The sequence below is a fragment of the Camelus ferus genome, chromosome 20, assembly GCF_009834535.1.
Source record: "Camelus ferus isolate YT-003-E chromosome 20, BCGSAC_Cfer_1.0, whole genome shotgun sequence".
In the NCBI taxonomy this organism is placed as follows: domain Eukaryota; kingdom Metazoa; phylum Chordata; class Mammalia; order Artiodactyla; family Camelidae; genus Camelus; species Camelus ferus.
In genome coordinates this window covers 37393636-37412576 of record NC_045715.1, presented here as the reverse complement: position 1 = coordinate 37412576, position 18941 = coordinate 37393636, and the positions used below count along the sequence as shown (strand labels likewise).

At 39.7% G+C, this 18941-nt stretch overlaps 1 protein-coding gene across 5 annotated transcripts in view; it reads left to right on the top strand.

Moving 5' to 3' along the window:
- The window catches only part of COL21A1 (collagen type XXI alpha 1 chain), a 218319-nt gene extending 199899 nt beyond the window's left edge, over window positions 1-18420 (top strand). For all 5 annotated transcript variants that reach the window (XM_032463320.1, XM_032463319.1, XM_032463321.1 and 2 more), the window contains 12 exons: window positions 1088-1141; window positions 2615-2668; window positions 5673-5726; window positions 7381-7452; window positions 9143-9178; window positions 11176-11220; window positions 13184-13216; window positions 13988-14134; window positions 14222-14276; window positions 14784-14984; window positions 15784-15861; window positions 17165-18420. In XM_032463320.1, the coding sequence (XP_032319211.1) occupies window positions 1088-1141; window positions 2615-2668; window positions 5673-5726; window positions 7381-7452; window positions 9143-9178; window positions 11176-11220; window positions 13184-13216; window positions 13988-14134; window positions 14222-14276; window positions 14784-14984; window positions 15784-15861; window positions 17165-17352 (1017 nt within the window). In that variant the 3' untranslated portion in view covers window positions 17353-18420. The remainder of the gene's footprint in view (window positions 1-1087; window positions 1142-2614; window positions 2669-5672; window positions 5727-7380; window positions 7453-9142; window positions 9179-11175; window positions 11221-13183; window positions 13217-13987; window positions 14135-14221; window positions 14277-14783; window positions 14985-15783; window positions 15862-17164) is intronic.
- Window positions 18421-18941: the final 521 nt, after the last annotated feature.

The following is an 18941-nucleotide window of genomic DNA, read 5'->3' as shown; positions in this document are numbered from 1 at the left end:
TATCGAAACAATTATATTTTTTACTTCTTGAAGTTCAAGTTTTCATAACTTTTTATTCTTGATAGTCACTTGTTCCAATTTTCAGTCCTAATAGTCTTTCGTGAGCCCATTCTTTCATTTGTAAAGATTTCATATGTAGTTCTCAATTCCATTTCCAACCACGCTATCTGTGGTTCGTGATTCCTGTTGACTCTCAGTCTTACAGTTTCTGCCTCCCCTGTCTTTATTGTTGATAATGAGCTCATTGCTTTATCTTAATTGGTGGGAGTCCTGTCAGCCTAACTGGGGCATGAGCACCTCCTGCTGGGAGCCGTGGGTACCACTTCAGCCCCCTGTGAGAGTCCTGAGTCATTGGATGTATTAAAGACTTCCGCCCTCTTCCCATGGCTGGCCCAAGTTTCAGTTTCCTAAATGCTGAGCACGTGCCCTCAGACACCTCCAGCCCTCTTGCTTCTTGCATCTCTACCTTTGGCAAGGTTTCTGCACAGTTCCAAATTCTCACAATCACAGCCCTAACGCTGAGTATATTTTATTAAAATAAGAGATCCTTGAAGATGTTGCTGACTTATAAGACCGGCACTCTCTCAAAGATGCTGTTTCTAGGGTTTTTGTTCTGGATTCAGAAACTCGCTTGGAGCATGAAGGTCAGCCACAGCCCCAGAAGTTGACGTCCAAATGCTATTATTCTGTGCCCTAATTTTTCTTAATTTGTGTTTAATATCAGAGCTCTTAAATTATAATAAATAAGAAGAGTTCTCACTTGATTTTTGTTTTCCTCTGTTGTCTCACCTCATCAACTCTGTGAACTGCTAGGTCTTCCTTCGAAAGAATGACAGTGTCGCTCTTGATTTCCTACAGGAAATATCTGACTTAGTACTTGCACGGACCCTGGGCCTGGGTTGTTAAGATGTCCAGTTCCTGATTTTTCTACCTTGCATTGCTTCTGTCTCTTACAGTCAAGGAAGGGAAGACAGGCAAATTAGGCTCACTGGTATTGAGTTTTCATTCCACAGTGCTTTCGTAGGAAATTCCTTAAAATGAATTGATAATTTATGATTTTAAACTTGACCTTTATTTGATTTTTTAGGGAGAAACTGGGTCTCCAGGACCAGTAGGGAAAAAAGGAGCTCCGGGGATACCTGTATGTTAATGTCATTATTATTGTGTTTTAAATATTGTTTCTATGTATCAGGAGTTCTTATTCTGAAGTTCACAAAATGAGGGGGGATTCAGCAATGAGATTTTGGGGGTCCACAAGTTCCATCCATTTGTATGAAAAAGATTATGTCCATTTTTCTAAGAGGAGTCTGGATATCTTCAGATTCTCAAAAAGTTGAACCCCAAGTGCCATGAACAAGTGTAAAACTCAATAAATATCCCTTTTAATTTTTCAGAAAATTTGCAAATTTAAAAACACTAATGAGGGAGAATATATTCAGAACAGATAGTATAGGAAGATCCTAAATTAGTTAACAAATACTTTTGGAAGTTTTGGGAGTGGAAGGGACATACGAGTGTGACAATAGAAATTATGAAAATACTATCATGTGAAAGAAAAAGAAATTTAAGTAAAAACATATAGAACTTTTCATTTATTTATGTGAGTTAAAAAAGCAGATATTTTACCTAATGCTTGGGGAAAGCTTTGGTGAATTGTTCATGTAAGAGTAATAGGAAAAATATTGCCCATCACGTATGAATTCAATTTTTGGGGAGGTTTAAAGAAGATTCTTCCTTTTTAAATGGAATACTCTTTCTCTGCCATCACAATCAAGTTATTTGTTCATTAAAATACTTGCTTAAAATTGATGATTTACAAATATGTACGTTAGCCTCCAGGAAATGAAGGTAATGAATAGAACTTAACTGAACTTCCAGAATATCTCTATGTAATAGTTCCAGTATTTTATACACTGTGAACTAATATATTTTAACATTTTATGGTTGCAGTAATGTCCTAAATTGACAGCAAATCAGAGTAGTGATGACATGGTATTTTCAATTAATATATTGAATATTTTTGCTCGTCCCATTTCCTTTATTATGTTTAAGAGAAAGGAAATGTTATTTTAAATATATGTAAGAGTCTTTAAAATGGAATCTAAGTTAAATCAGTTCCTTGTCTTATTTTGAATCATGTGGTTAGTTAAAAATAGGGCCATTTGTAAATTGAAGAGAGATGATTATATTCAGAGAATTTAATTGATTTTTTACTCTTTCAAGATATTATTTAAGAAAATAAAAAATGTGAGTAAATTGACCAAGATAAATGAAGAAACCTAATTCTTAGCCATCGTGACAAAAGGAAGAAAGTAAGAGGGTATAAAAAATAAACTTTTCTTTACATTTGTCTTTTACTAACTCTCCAGTAATTTTTGCTTTTCGTAGGTGATGTGAGCAGCCAAGTCATGAGGGCCTTGCTGGCCGTCACGCTGTCTTGCATAGTCTGATTCTTTGTTACCCTTTATTTGAATGTGCGTAGGGACGTTTCCCATATATTGCGTTGTGTTTTAGTGGATTAATTATTATGACAATGTGTAGCTTGAAAATTGATTTCATATGTTTTAATATTCTTCTCTAAACCTCTCTTGAAATTCCCACTGAAAAACAGCAGGGCCTGATGGGAAGCGATGGTGCACCGGGTCAGCCTGGAACACAAGGATCCAAGGTAAAGCAAAGGAAATTACGGTCAGGAGCTTTGTGCAGAAGGACCATTTATGTACTTCACTCAAAGTTTCAACTACACTGACTTGATTTTGAAATGTTTTAATTCTGTGAACCATCACTTTTAGGAATGAAGTCTTAGGCAAAAACTAAGCATATAACACACACTGTAATGTGTAATAATGTAACGCATGCCTGGTTTAAGCTGGAAAGAGTCCACAGTCCCTCACGACTCCGCCCCTCCTTCCTTGCTGGCATCTCCAGTGCACTGAGGGATGCAGAGAGCTCCGCGGAGCTTGGTGCCAGGCCCACCCTCTAGAGCATTAGTAGTGATGATTGAGGATAAGCTTGCCAACCTCCAAGTCCTCTGCTTGGTATTTTATTTAGTGGAATCTGTCCAGAATTTTTATTTGTAAAATGCCTTGGAGTGAGTTTTGCATTCCCTCCCAAAAAACTGGGGATGAGATGGCATATATTATCTTTACTTTTAGAAGAAAAAAAAGTAAGGCAAGCTTGACAAATACATTTAGCTGTCAGATTAGGTTATTCTTCAGGTGGAACTGAAACTCTGAATACCATGGCTTGACCATTTTCTAGGTGTACAGAATCATGTGCGAAGAAAACTTTTTTCTTGATTTATAAGAGGATCAGATCAAGTACCTTCTGGCTTGACTTAAACTATGCTCAACTATTGAATGAGTAGATTCTAGGATAACCTTCCAAAAGGAAGTGATGGAGTTGCTGTTTTGGAAGCATTTAACCCTTAACAAGACCAGGGAAACAGATCTTGACACTCAAGATGAGTAGACGGCCAAATCTGTTCTACTTTTAATTTCTGAAATACTCAGAGAAGAGAGAGAATCAGAAGTCCCGGGAGCCCAGCGATCAGGGAGAAGTAGCTGCCCCCTCACCAGGGGTGGGTACCGGCGGGTCCCACCGGTGTGAGTGCGCTTGCTAAGCTGACGTTCTCCATCATTTCTCAATGTCCTATTGTAAGAAAAAAATAGAGTAGTTTTACACTCTTTAAATAACTGGGGTTCAGGGGACTCTCCCATGATGTTCTGGATGCTCTGATTCTTAAGAATGAAGCCAAAGGGTTCATCAGCTTCTTTTTCATTAGCCACTTCACTTCCTTGGCTCACACTGAGCTGAAGGTCAGTTGAATCTGCTGGCCTTCCCATAGGAGATTTTAGAACAATGTACCTGTGGCATCCACCACATGGGGGATCTGTTGATTTGGCCAGGGAGGCAGGAGATTGCTTCTAGCACTGCAGTGTGTTTGTTTTCACATGAATATACTGTAACATTTTATCCCCCTCACCCTGTATTTGTGCAGTTGTTTTGTTAAAAAATAGACTCAAGATGTTAAAAGTATACCTCTTAAATGTAATCTTTTAAAATTAAAAAAAATTTTTTTTAATTGAAGTATAGTCAGTTACAATGCATCAATTTCTGGTGTCCAGCTTCATGTCCCAGTCATGTGTGTACATACATAGATTCCTTTTCATATTCTTTCTCATTACAGGTTACTACAAGATACTGAATAGAGTTCCCTGTGCTGTACAGTAGAACCTTGTTTATCTGTTTTTATATGTAGTAGTTCACATCTGCGAATCTCGAACTCCCACTTCATCCCTTTCCACCCTCTTTTCAGTGAAACATTAAATGTAATTTTTTCAGTAAAACATTTCTGCTTCTTTTCATGCAGCTTATCAGCTCAGGGGTTACGAACTTTTTCTGCAAAGAGCCAGATAGGAAATGTTTTATCTTTGAGGGCCATATAGTTTCTGTTGCAGCTACTCAACTCGGCTGTTATAATGCAAAAGCAGCCTTAGAATACACTGTGTGGATGTGCCTGTGATGTAAGTTCTAGAGTGGGACCAAAAAACAAATAAGAGACCCTGTATGAAACAGAGCAGGGATAAGGCTGAAACTCTGTGATAGATCTTTAGAAAACTTCCAATTTAGATTATAATACTTCTTTTTTAAATAGCCATTGAACCATTTCTAAGTCAACTTTACCATACTAAATTCCAGTTTTGTAAAACATCTAAATGACGTCAAGGTAGAGTAACATAATCAAGCTGTGTAACTTTCAGCAAGTCCCGGCACCTCTGTGAGTTTCAGCTTAACTTACCACTTGTAAAATTAGAAATTTTAAGGAACCGTTGTTCTGTGGTGTTGTGTTAGCTGGCATGTGCTAGATGCTTTAATTAAGTCCAAATGTTATGCTCACATGTTTCTCAACATGAGCTGAAAATGAAGGTGATTCCCTTTACTGATCGGTGAGCCCTTCCCTTCCAGGTGTCACACCAGCTGCTTTAGTTATGGGTTTTGCCAGGCCGTGACGAAGTTGTGATTTCAGAGGTCAAAGTGTATTTGAAAACCGGAACCACCTCTGACTGTCTCTCCTGATGAGCCAAGGGGCGGGTTCTCTCTTTTTAGAACTAGTCCTCCATTCCTGTCTTAACTGTTCTTTGTTCTGTCCACTGCATTTTGCTCTCCAAGTTTCTGTTAGCAAGGCCTGCCTGGAATCTTGAAAAAGAGCACAAACTAAACATTTTCCGACTCATGCTTCTTCCCCCCACCACCCCCACCCCAAAAAAGCCACTGTGCATTTGAAGTTAAGTTTCTTTCCTGCAGCTGCATACTAGAAATTAGTGACAGAAAGAAAGATGAAGGTTCCCAGCCTTCAGGGTACCTGGAGGATGCTGTTAAAATCCGTGACTCCTGGCCTGTGCAGCACAGAGACCTAGCTGATCAGTGCTGGTCCTTAAAGATCTGAATCTCTTTCTTTACTTGCAGCTACCAGCTTTAAAACATGCTTTTAGAAAGCTTTATATATGTGTGAACTCACTTCCTTGCTTAAAAGGGTTTTTCTTAATAGGAGTCTTAACATACAGATTCTATGTTTCAAACAACTGGGAGGTGGGAAGTGTAAAAGTGTCTGTATCAGATGTAGTGTGACTTAATTTTTAAAAAGTCAAATGGTTTTGATGCATTGACAGGGAAATAAAGGTGAACCTGGACTTCAAGGCATGCCTGGGGCTTCTGGGCTCAAGGTAATTGTGATTTGATGCTTTTGGAAATATCTTTAAAGAATTAAGAGTTCCCCTCATTGTTGGATGAGATTAACCTTTATATCTCTTAAGAAAAGATACATGAAATGAAGGATTACCCCTATCATAAAATTAAGGTACGTGAAAGCAAATGGTGAACGTGGGCCAATTTCATTTCAGATTTTTGGATATTTGATCACAGTTTGGGTAAGAAAGGCATGAAATATGCTTTGGTTTGTTTTTTCTAGAATTGGAAACAGTTACATACTAGTATGAATAGCCTCTCTGGTCCAGAGAACGTTGCTCTCTTGCGCGGCTGAACGCCAGAGGGCTGTCCCCACCACTGGTGCTCTGCTGCTCCTTTGTTTGCTGATTGATGGGAGTTGATTTCCACTATGGGGCTCACACACGACTTACTATTATTACCAGCTTCCTCCAGACCAAATGGTTGCTGTTTATTTCAATGGGACTTTCAGTTCTCTTCCAGCCTTCAAAAATCTAGACTAACAGTCAGCAGCTCGGGAGTAGTGGACACAGTGAGCAGAAAGAATAGAACTTAGTTTCCACATAAGAGGTTATTTTTCAGTTAATGTAACAGAGTTTGGAACTAATGGTAAAACGAACACCATGGCGCCGGTTAGGGGTACGTCCCCATCTCCTACACTTTTAACGTAAATATTGTTGATACATCCTCTTTCTGTGCCTTCAGAAAATTTCCTTGTTTAAGACTTTTAAAAGAAGGGAAATAATCCCTATGAGATGATAGGGAGTAGAAAAATTAAGAGAAGTCATGGAGTATTCCTTATCCTGAAAACAGCTCAAGAATTTACTTCCAAGAAAAGAATATTCCACATGTATGTGTCACATACATATTCCACATATACACATATGTAAAAACCATAAATGTGCATATTTACCTATAAGGATGTTCACCCCAATATTATTTATAAAAATAAAAATGAACGTTTAACAGTAGGAATTTTATTAAATAAAATATGGTAAATCAACACAGTTGAATGTGATTCTGCAATTAAAAGTTGTTTTAAAAAACAGAATGGCATATGAAGACCTCCCAATATTAATATATGTTGAAGTAAAAGATGTATTATAAAATTATGCATACATAGCACATTTCAGTAACTGAGTTTTGTACGTGTGAGCGGTAGAGAGAAAAATGTACAACAAAGTAAAAAGTGTGCGTAATGAGATTTTCAATAATTTTATTACTTCTATGTACTTACTAGTTTTGTAATAATAAAGGTTTTTAAAGGAGGATTATGAGAAAAAGCAGCCTCAAGGAGGAAGAGAAAGTGTTAGTAAATACAAAGAGAGATACCCGTGTTTGTTACTTTCACTGCTTTTATTGTTGAAGTTATAAATATAATAAAATACCAAATAGCTATAAAATATTAAAATATATGGTATAATAATTAGCATAGAATATCGTAACTAGCAAAGACAGAAAAAAATTTAAGAAGTTTTATTGGGGCTGCAGTGAACTTGTCATTCTTTACTATTTCTGTAGTAATGAGTATAAAGTGTCAACACATTTTTTTAACTATCAATTTTAAATCTGCCATGTATGTAGAGATGAAAGCAGTGGTGTGTTTCACAAGCAGCAGGTCTGTGACTGTCATGCACTTTCTGTGTTACCCAGGGAGAGCCAGGAGCAGCGGGCCCCCCGGGAGAACCAGGGTACCTGGGTTTGCCTGGAATTCAGGGGAAAAAGGTATGATATTCAGGATATTAACTCAGTGTTAATCAGCTATTACCATGTAAGTTCTCCTTTTGTGAAACAGCACTGAAGGACCAGTTATACACTCAGTGATAAGCTGACCTACGTATTTGGTGGGTGTATAGTGTGTTTGACCCCATGCCAAGCGCTGTGGCAACTTTCACGTCCCTGCACGGGGCCTTGGAAGAGGCAGATCAGAAAATAGAAACGTACAATGAAGTAATGCCCTCTAAATTCGGGTTGTTTTCTAGGCAATCCAGGTGGGTCAAGAATTTTTTCGGGAAACTACTCAGCGTGAGGCACTCTTACCGAAATATGAGTATCACTCCTACCGAGACTGGAGCAAAAGCTTCTGCCGTCCAAACAGAGAGCAGAGTTCTGTCCTCTGCAGGGTAAAGGATAAAAATCACAACCAGAATGTTTGACTGGGACGTTCCTCTCTGAAACAATTCTCTCACATAACAATTCACTTAAAATTAATTTAAGGAGTTTAAAATAGACATCCTGTCTACTCACGTAGAACAGTTTGGTGAGATAAAACAGCATCACTTTGGGTTCTCTCTCTCTCAGGTTAAGTAAAGGAACCCTGAGCTGTGTGTGCATACATATTATTATTGTTGGTCTGAAGGTTTTATGCAGCCACTGACTGACTGCCCATCTGTCAGAGACGCCTGTGCCACTGCAAACGTATACATTTCAGGTTAGAAGGAAGGATGCTGGCGTTGATTCTGGAAAGGATACAGACCCTGATGTCTCCATCTCTGTATCCCTTGCTGTTTCTGTTTTTGTTTCCTTTTTCTGTCCCTTGTGTAGTAACTGCCTGGCCCCCGCACTGCTGTACCCGTGTGATCCTTCTGCCCTGATAAGCTGATGCAGGGGTGACCCTCACAGCAGAATCAAGTGTTAGCTCTTTAGTGAATATTAAGTCAGTCTACTGTGGATATATGTTTGGATTTAAGAGAATTTCCTTGTTCAAAAACTTGCCATTAAAATCTGTATTTTGTTTGCTGTAAACACACAACTCTACTCTCTCTGTTTGGACAGCATGGTTGAAAGGAAATTTGGAGACACTGTCCAAGTTAAACTTTGGGCAAGTGCTTACCTTTCATGATCTGTGGGTTCATTACCTATAAGAACAGGGACATTGAACTAGTTGGTTTCAAATGTCTCTTCTAGCTGAGAAATTCCAGGAAACCTTATCATAGAATATGAATTTCCCCCAAAAGTTAATTTTTGAAGCACATGTTTTCTAAAATATCATGTGTACATTATTTTTTATTTCATTGTTTCCTATTAATTTGTGGCCACTATTAGCTTAATAGTAGAGGATTTTCAGTTTGATTTCATGAAAACGACATTTGTCAAAAATAAGTCCTCTCTTGTTTGTTTCACTTCAGATTGCGATCAATAGAGAAAAGCTTTCCTCTCCTTGTAAAACAGAAATTGTAGTAAATTTTCTTCTGTGTGTAAGAAAGAGCATGAGAAAGTATTCATTTAGGACCTTTTGACATACATGTGGTTTTACTCGCTTCTCAAATGCTGTGTTGGAGTCAGCGTTCGTCTATAAGGCACTTGCGGAATTTGCATGAGATCATGTATTTTTCTTTGCTGAAGAAAAACATATTTATTTGAGAGGATACAGAACATACTAGATTATGATGCGCATGAAATCACCTTCCTGCAGGGGGACAAAGGGAATCACGGTGAGAGAGGCATTCAGGTATGTCGCTGACTTTTCGTTTCGTTTCGTTTCGTTTCCTTCTGCTTCTGCTTCTGCTTCTGCTTCTGCTTGGCAAAATAAAATCGGGGCTTTGTCCTTTTTCATTCTTACCTTGCTTTCCCAGCTCCTTCCTGTTTCACCATCAGTAACTGTTAGATCCCAACTTTCTGCCTCTGCTACTAAACTCAGAACACATCAAATCTAGCTTTAAGATCCTTTACCACTTCGTCGTTGTAGAAAACTTGGGAACCAAGCGATTCAACCAAATAAGTGTACGGGTTTTATTACCTACTTCTAGTATCTATTTAGTTATATGTTTTATGCTGTGCTTTCCACAAATGATTTGAAATGGCTGATGGCACAAATAAATTTGGTAAGAAACCATTAACACCAAATAGAAAACATATTCAAACTAATAAATGGAAGGAGAATGACCAGAAAATAGCCTCAGGCTGAGGAAATCTAGGTGGTGCAGAAGGACATTTGGTTTTGGGTGCTTTAGCAACAAAGGCAGAGAGGAGAAACACACTGCTGCCTTGAGGGATAAGGACGGGTCTGCCTCGGATTAAGCAGCCCTTGAAGGGTTTTTTCATTAACTGAACCCTGACCCAGAAGCCGGATGGCACTGGCTCAATCAATGACACACTGATCTGGAATGAACTATATCTGATCTTCCAATCTTTTAAGTTTTAGAAGTAAAAGACTTTCCCAACCATTAATTACAAATCTAAGTGGTCTGCTTGAGTCCAGTGTGTCCTTTCCCCCCACACGTCCACCAGCATCAATACCTAAGCTGCCCATCTGCTCAGGAATCCTTCAGTGGTGCCCCACACCTTTCAGGATACAGTCCGTCCATAAAGTGTCTCCTGGTCTGACTGAGTCCTCCTCTGCAGTCTTCTCTCCGCCCCTCTGCCCGCCGTCATCCACGCCTGCCCTGCTGCTTTGGCCAGAAGGAATCGCTTGCCTTTGTCCTGCGTCGCCTCTTCCTGGCTCACTGTCCTGTCCTCTCCAGTTGACTACCGCTTCCACTGGGGGCTGCACTCAAGAGGCAGTCATTTTTCTGACCCTCTTTGTCAGGTGCCCCATCCTATGTCCCAGGAGCACCCGTCCCAGATGATAGTTACACTCTGCGTCCTTAGCAGACAGCAGTGTCATTGTTCCTGGTTGGTTGCTTAGCTTTTGCACCACACAATGAGCAACTTGAAGGCGACATTAGGGACAGTTTCAGTGTCCTGCTAGCAAATAGGGCCCTCCTGATAGATATGGGGAATTTCATTTGTGTAAGTAAATAAATGCACAAACCGCCGAGCAGTGGTGATTTAAAATTTTAGTCTCTGGCCCTTTCAATGATTCTGTATCCAGGCACATGTTTTCCTGGAAACCGCTGATTACCCTTTTCAACAGAGGGACAAAGTGATAGTACTTTGGGCGTAGTACTCGCCCAGTGTCTTACCCAGGGTGGACATCCCAAAGTGCTGATTCAACGGACAGAATGTGTTTATAGCTTTGTGGATTTTTTCTCGCTTACTTGTCCTGATTTAAAGATAAAGATCTTCCTTCAAAATGTTTTTTTTTACAGAATATTTTTAATTTAAAAAATTTGTTTAAAGAGGGCTTCTTGTCCTCACATGTTTATCGTTAGCACTGAACACAGATAATGTCATTGAGATTAATAGAATGATGATAGCTACTAGCTTTCAAAGTGCTTTTCATGCTGTGAACGTGGACTCAGCAGAATGTCCCTACCTGTCGGAAATTACTTCCGTGCTCCTCAGAGCCGGCAGGTGGTTCCCTGTCTCTGTCCATTTTAAGTGTAAGATTGCGTTGCCTTTCCCCTCACTTCCTTTTTTCTTCTCCACCTCTTACATCGTTTTACATGCCTGTGTCGCTGCTTTTATGACATTCCTCCTAGACTACAGGGTAGGGCAGTTTGTGCTGTATATGTAATTGCATCATATATGTGCAAACTAATTACTAATGTTTCTTAAATTTTAAAGGGTCAAAAGGGAGAAAATGGACGACAAGGGATTCCGGGGCAACAGGTATGTCATTTTATTTTACTGGTGGAAAATGAAATAATGAATCACATAACTGAACAATGCTGAGAGAGGGTTACTTACCAATAAAGGAGGGTGGGGGCAAGGGGAGGCGTAACGTGCATTCTAGGGCAGAAGAGTGAGTTCGCTCACTGGCGGTGGTGACCACGGCTTGCTTTAATCATGTGTGTTGTATTTTCATTACGCACAGTAACTCTCTGAGAGAAGGGTATTTCCTTTGGAATTCGAGCTCACAACTGAGCTCGCTTGCTGGTTTACTGAGGACACTCTCTTCAGGGTTCTCGCTTCTCACCCCCAGGGCAGAACTTGGGTTCCCTAGAAAGCTTCTGTCCCGGGTTTGTCGGGGGCTCCGTCTCCCACCACTGGCGCGGAGTCTATAGGGAGAACCAGGGCGGAGGGGAGGGCGGAGCGGCTGCTGATTCTCAGGTCCCAAGCTCTCCAAGCAGAGTCCTCATTACCTGACACCCGACCAAGGGCTGCACGCGTGCGATTTTTTGGCCTTCGTGTTGTGAAGGGAGTCCAAGTGGATGTTTCCCTCGTGAAATCATCTTAGTGGATTCTCGGGTGACAGCTGTTTTCAGTTTCAGCTCTAATTTTGTTCTAGTCCTGAGGGCTTATCTTCCCTCTTACCCTGGACCCAGCTGTAGGATTATGACTGGTAGGAAACACCCCTGCAATTCTTTGGAATCCTCAATATTTAAAGAATGGCCTTACAGAGAGCGTTTTACTCAGTGATAGGAGCCTGTTTTTATGCTTTTTGAGAATCTACCTTTCTCTGTGCCATACACTGATTTTACCTAATTTTTCTCCCCTTTTGTCTAATTTGGATATTCGTATTTTTTCGTATTGAAACGTTGTACACTAAAGTTCAAATTGAATTGCAGAACACCCATTTTTAAAGTTGAATAAATGAAATCCTGCCTGTGTATGTGAAAGCTATACTCTTTTTCCTGAACTAGTATTAGGTGATTTTAGAGCCTGACTACACAATGAATTTAAAAGACAGAAAATTGGAATGCCTGTCCTGAAAGTTCTTATCACCTATACTATATGTCATTGGAATGACTATGTGAAAGATGAGTGGAAGTAATTTAACAGGGCCATCAAGCCGCACCCATGATTGTGATGCTGCGGGTCGTGCGTGGGCTCCCCAGTGTTCCCGTCACCGGGAGGGAAATACCGCACTGCCATCACACTGCTCGTCTTATCTCTGAATTACCAGCAGCGGCTGATTCGGCACAGGCCAGATTGGTCTGCCTTCCCTGTTAATCACTTTGAATGTTACCTTTACTTTAACCCAGCTTTTATCAATAGTACTCAAACAAAATTTAACTTTTAAGAATATAAGCTTGGGAAAAATACAATACTCATCTTAATCACAGAATAAAAGAATAAATACACCTTATCTTCCCTAACTGGAGCTTCTTCTATTGCGGTATATAGCTGATGTGCTTTTTATAAGACTTATAAGATTATAAGATGATATGTTATAGGGTTACAATATAGTGATTTGCAATTTTTAAAGGTTAGACTCCATTTATAGTTATTATAAGATATTGGCATATTCTCTGATTTGAATTTTAATTTTCATTAAGATAGTAATACATTTTAAAGTCAATAGAATTTTAAAAGAATTCAGATAGAGTGCCATTCTAATCTACATATTTGACCTGCAGCATATGAAAATATTCATATATAAGAATGACAATTATGTAGATGAACCTTTTTAAATGATCCAGTTAGCATGCGTCCTAGCCATGAGTCTCCTTTTAAAAAGGCACAAATAGGTCTCTTGTATGTGTAACTAACTGTCACCACTCCTATTACTGTTTTCCAAATGTAAGATTAAAGTATGATTAAATCTGTGGTAAAAGGTGCACACCCCAGTACTGGCCCTGTAGCCTGCACATTTATTTTTGTTTTTGTTTTTCCCCATTAATTTTCAAAGGGAATTCCAGGCCATCATGGTGCAAAAGGAGAGGTATGTTTCTTCATGTATGCTGCTGCTTCCGCTCAGTCCTCATGGCTTGACTTTCAAAACTGTATATACATCTAGCTATGGACATCGCAGATAGAAAGTGTCTTTTGTATTCTTCAATAGTTCCTAGTGATTTTTCAGAATATTTATATTATATATACTATTCATATATATTTATCATGTATATTTATATATTAAGTTTATATAAATATATAATTTTATATATATTTTATAAATTATAAATATACATTATATAGTTTATTATATAAAAGGTATTATTTTATATTATGTATTATATATTTTACATCTTCCATAATATATTTATAAATAACATTATATTTTAGATTCACTGAATTAGGTATGAGATATTACATACTTGCCAATAATACTGATTTCTAAATTAGGAGCTAAGGTTTTTCTGCACATTTTTCAGTGAAGAACACGGTGTTTCCACACATCTCTCTCTAGACTTTAAACCCCCTGGGAGCAGGACCGTGTCACGGTCGTCGCGTCTTTGGCACTATGCGTACTACCTAGTCAGTACACGTAATAAGTGGTGGTTAACTTGTAGGGCTGGCTGGCTGGACAAGTGGTGGTTTAATACAGCATAAAATTTCCCTCCTGATCAGTAACAGTATTTCCCAGCTGGTTCCCATGTAACTAACATATACACACGTGTATATATTCTTATTCATACCCTTGAGGATTCTTGTGGTGCAATTATACCTCCCAAAATATTTGAATAGAACTACTGAAGGTTTCTTTTGTTTCTAGAGCGGTGAAAAGGGAGAGCCAGGTGCCAGAGGTGCCACTGGACCCAAAGGAGAGTCTGGGGTGGACGGTCTGATGGGGCCTGTGGGTCCCCAGGGGCAGCCGGGGGAAGCAGGGCCCATGGGGCCTCCAGGGCTGGATGGGAAGCCCGTATGTATCCTGCTGCTTTCGGTTTTCATATTTTCATTGCTTTTCATTTGGTGCATGCATGTTATAACCCCTAATAATTTGATGCAGGGGAGAGAATTTTCAGAACAGTTTATCCGACAAGTTTGCACTGATGTATTAAGAGGTAAGTCTCAAACACAGAGATTTTAATAACTTTTCAGATTTCAAAAGTAATACAAATTCTTTGTAGAAATTATAAAAGATAGAAGATAAAGAAGAAAATACAGGACAGCTATAAACCTGGTTTTTATCTAGATAAATATTTTTATAAAGATAAAAGCAGTATATGTACCCCTTGTTAATCTTTTTCATAAAGCAATTTATAATTATTTCACCATCCGTTAAATTTTCTTTTCTGCCATCATTCTGGTCATTTTACTTATAAATATGATGGCTATAATTTAATTTACAAATTTCTTTTTACGGGGGCACTTAACTTTTTTTCCCCTTGTTTGATGCAATTGCCACAATAAAATCACTGCACAGAGCAATGAACATTTCCACAGGTAAATTTCTAGGAGTGAAATTACTGTCCAAGGGGTAGACATCTGTAAATTAAAAAAAAAAAATTGAGACTGTTAATGCCCATTCACCATTTAAACAAAAGAGATGGGGTTTCTCTGTTTCTAAGCCCAGCTACCAGTCTTACTGCAGAGTGGAAGGATTCCAAGTTGTGACCATTGCCAGTCCCAGCACGGCTCCCCTGGTATTCCTGGGCCGCCGGGTCCCGTGGGCCCAGAAGGTCCCCGAGGCTTCCCTGGTTTGCCAGGAAGAGATGGTGTTCCTGGATTTATGGGTGCTCCTGGACGCCCAGGTGCCAGAGGATTAAAAGGTACTTATGTGCACAGGCCAGTGAACAACAGGAAAGGGTATGTTTTGGATTCACACCCTAAACTGATTTAACAGACAAGAGTTCATCTTTGTTTTCTCGAAGAAAAAACATTTTTTTGTATCCCTAGGTCTTTAAATAGCTGGTGAACTGAGTTACAGAACAATTCTTCTATTTCTTGAAAGACTGTTCTAAAGTTAAGAGAGAAAAGTCTAGGTTACAAAGCACGTGAAGCTGTCCATCAGAAAATGTGGACAATGCATGCAGAAATTTTGCTTGAGTCTAATAAGGTCTTTAAATGGAACATCACAGCCCCCATTTCCTTTATTTTGACTTTGGTAACTTCTGTTTCCTTACTTAAAATTTTGTTCTATTATAAGAAAAATTATGTTTTGCGACCAAACTTCCCAGTAGCCCATCACTTCCTCCTCTGTGCCCCTCAATGTCTATGTGAAATGCTGGTGCGTAACTTGTTCCTTTTAATTTAAGATTGTATGAACAACGCAGATGTTCCATCAACATAACAAAAGGACTACAATTAACAGGAAGGGCTAATGATTCAAAACCATTTTCCTTTCTTACTTATTTAATCTCCATCAAATTTTTCTAGACCACAGGTCATTTTAGAATGTTTTGTTTCAAAGATTCTCTTTCCCGTTAGCAATAATAAATTAGTGGCAAGCTATTTTTAAAAGACTTCTTTTTCTTTCAATGTATGTATTGTCAGCTTTGAAAGACCCGATCTAGGAGGAAGGGATCTTGCAGGCAAAGCAAGCTTACTCCCGTCTCTGGCCCTTTGCAGGCCCCCCAGGACGAAGCGGAGAAAAGGGGAACCCAGGGCCTGGGCGCCCTGGGGCGCAAGGCCCTCCTGGTCCCCCAGGTGAGAACTCGCGTACGCTCAGCAGTGTGGCTGCACGCCTTGCTTAAGAAAGCCATCATACATTTACGTCCAAAAATTTGAAACTAAGACTTTTGTTTCAAGTGATTCAGGCTCAACACGTTGAGCCCTAAGTAGTAGAATTTTTTTTCTTATGTTCGTCAGTCGTTCAGGGTTCTCTCTGGCTTATCATTTAGACTCCTAGACTCGTTCTCATGGTTCTAGGCGCTCACGTTACCTAGTGTAGATCGTGTGAGGTCTTCCTGACTCTCAGGGCGGCAGCATCGCGCTGACGTTGACTCTCAGCTCAGCCTCCGCTGGCGGTGTTATTTAACTATGCCGTGCGACAGCTTCCTCATTTGGGAAATAGTGATGTCGTGTCATCTGCACCATGAAACTGTCGGAAGAAGATCAAATGAGTTAATACGTGTAGTGCTTTCAGAAAAGTGCACGACAGTTAGTTATGTTCTCAGTAAATGTGTAGTAGTAGTATTATTATTATTTTAGATGTTATCACTGCTTGAGGCTTTTGGGTCGATCAAATGATTTGATACTGTTTGTGTAAAATACTCTGAACAATACCTGCCACTGTAGTGTTACGCACTGCATACACGCTATTAGCAGCAGTCGCAGGAAGTGTTAGTGGTAGAAAGTGCCCCAGAACACTCTGTTCCGTCCCCAAACCTAGATATTTTGTTTTTGTTATTTTGGGGTCATCAATTTTAAAAGGCCAATATCCTAAGTTAACTTTCCTTTCTTTGAGCATGCTGATTGAACCAACTAGACTATGGTTCACAAATCAGTGTTAGAACACCTCTGTGTATTGATGATAATTACACTGTGGTCATGACAGTGCATTTAGATGAGGAAACTAAAAACCAGGTAGAATGGAGATAGTCGTCTTTACTGCAGAGATGGCACAAACGTGCCTTTATTAGAGTTCCAGCTTACTGATACAGCACTCGGCGGTTTACAATAACATTGGCAAAAGAGAATCTACAAGGAAGAAACAGTTTGGACAGTGTACAAGCTGAAATATTAGAATGTCAGCTGGTGTCTTAACCAGCAACGTGATTTCTACAGTAACACAGTTTGGCCTAGTGTTAGGAAACTTTGTTTGGGATGGTTCTTTTCAAACTGGAAGGCACACAGAATTAGCAAGAGGACACCTCCTCTTTTCACATTAGTGCAAACATGTAAAACCTTCAAGAGATTCTTTTTCCCAGTTTAAATGTTTTACAGATTCAGTTGCGTCTGCAACCAAAACAAACTCCTCTGTTTGTGTATTGCTAACGCCCCATCCTAGGTCCAGAGGGCCCTCCGGGAATAAGCAAAGAAGGTCCTCGGGGAGACCCGGGTCTCCCCGGGAAAGATGGAGATCACGGGAAACCCGGAACCCAAGGGCAGCCGGGGCCCCCGGGCATCTGCGACCCCTCGCTGTGTTTTAGCGTCATCGTGGGAAGAGATCCCTTTAGAAAAGGACCAAACTATTAGTGTCGGATGCCTCGCTCAGCAGCCCAGGCGTGGTGCTCTTCTTTTGTGGTCTTTGCATCTCAGGAAGATAACAACAGTAATCCTTTGAAAAGAAACTTAAGTACCTCGGTGTTTTCACTATTGCTTTTTCCTTAAGGAAGAAAGGTCACGTGTACTGATTTTAAAGGCTCCCCAGTTATTCAGAGCCTTTGGATTAGCAGCATTAACTAAATCTCAAGGGTCTCTTGTAAGTCCATTCATTTTAATCAAAGTCGAATTAAAAAAAAAAAAAACACCATTGCCTGTCAGCCAGTCAATTTCAGTCACTGTGAAGAATTTCACATTCAGCCTCCGTGCAGCGGAGGGTCTGAGTTCAATTTCTTGTCTGTGTGAATTTCATGTTTCTTATCTCGTAGCTCATGCTTCTACAGCAGCCCCAGTGCGGGAGGGGGGATCAGGGCTGATACTCAGCTCGGGACAGACCATTTCAGTTCTTACCCCAGTGTCGGTGCTTCCCAGGCAGCCGCGAGGCACTGCTGGTGGTTCAGTGTTCTGAATATCTCCACTGAGAGAGAGTAACGTGCTTCTGATCACACTGACAAATTCTCAAAGCATTCCATGAGTGATTATGCTAAGAAAACATTGATTACATTGGGATGGGTCAAAGTATGTAACCTTGAAAACATTCTGGAAAAAAGTTTCATTGTACCTGGTCAATATGTTCAAACAAAATCCTAAGTTTAGAAAACTGAAAAGATTCCTTTGTTCATACTTGCTTGGCAATTGGAATGTTTGTTGTATGCCTTCATTTTCCATTTCACTTATTACATGTGTATGTTCATATATGTTAACTTTTATTGTAGCAAAGTTAATGGGAATAAACACTCTAGTTGACAGGAAAGGTAACAACACAGATCCTAGTGTGTCTTGATATTTCTAGCAGACTTTAAAATATTACAAACAGTCTTTATGTACTGTACTTAATGCTTCTGTAAGGAACATAATTTGGAATCTTTTATCCTTATCCTGCCTGAAACTTCGTGACATGCTTGTTATTCAGAGTACAATAAAGTTTTGTACAGGCCTGAATTCTGTGTCTTTTCTTCTTTATACTTGATGTTAACTGATGGTTCAGTATATTATTCATATCACACGGCCATTTATTCCATGGATATAATAAGTTATTTACCCTATTTTGAAATCACCGGTAAGAACTTAGAAATTCACTGGGTGTGCTACTCACCTGGGCAGGCGCAGGACCTGCTTCCTGGCCCAGGGATGGCTGGTGATCCGAGCTTAGCTTAACTGACGTGTCCTTTCACGACACTGGTGAGGACCGTGGAAGGAGCTTCAGCCACGACGTTCGGCAGCTGACTCAACTGAAAACTTGTTTTGATGTTCTGTCTCCAGCAAAGCCCAGGCACCTGCTTCACAGCCTGATGATCCTACTCCCCCTGGAATGACAGCATTTTTTTTTTTAACACATTGAAGTACATTTGATCGTATACTCTTAACACACAGGAAGCTCACAGTGCATTACTTTTTGCCGTCGGATTGTCATTGCGTGTATCTCAGATGAAACATTTCTCTGTAACTGAAGAGTACTCTGA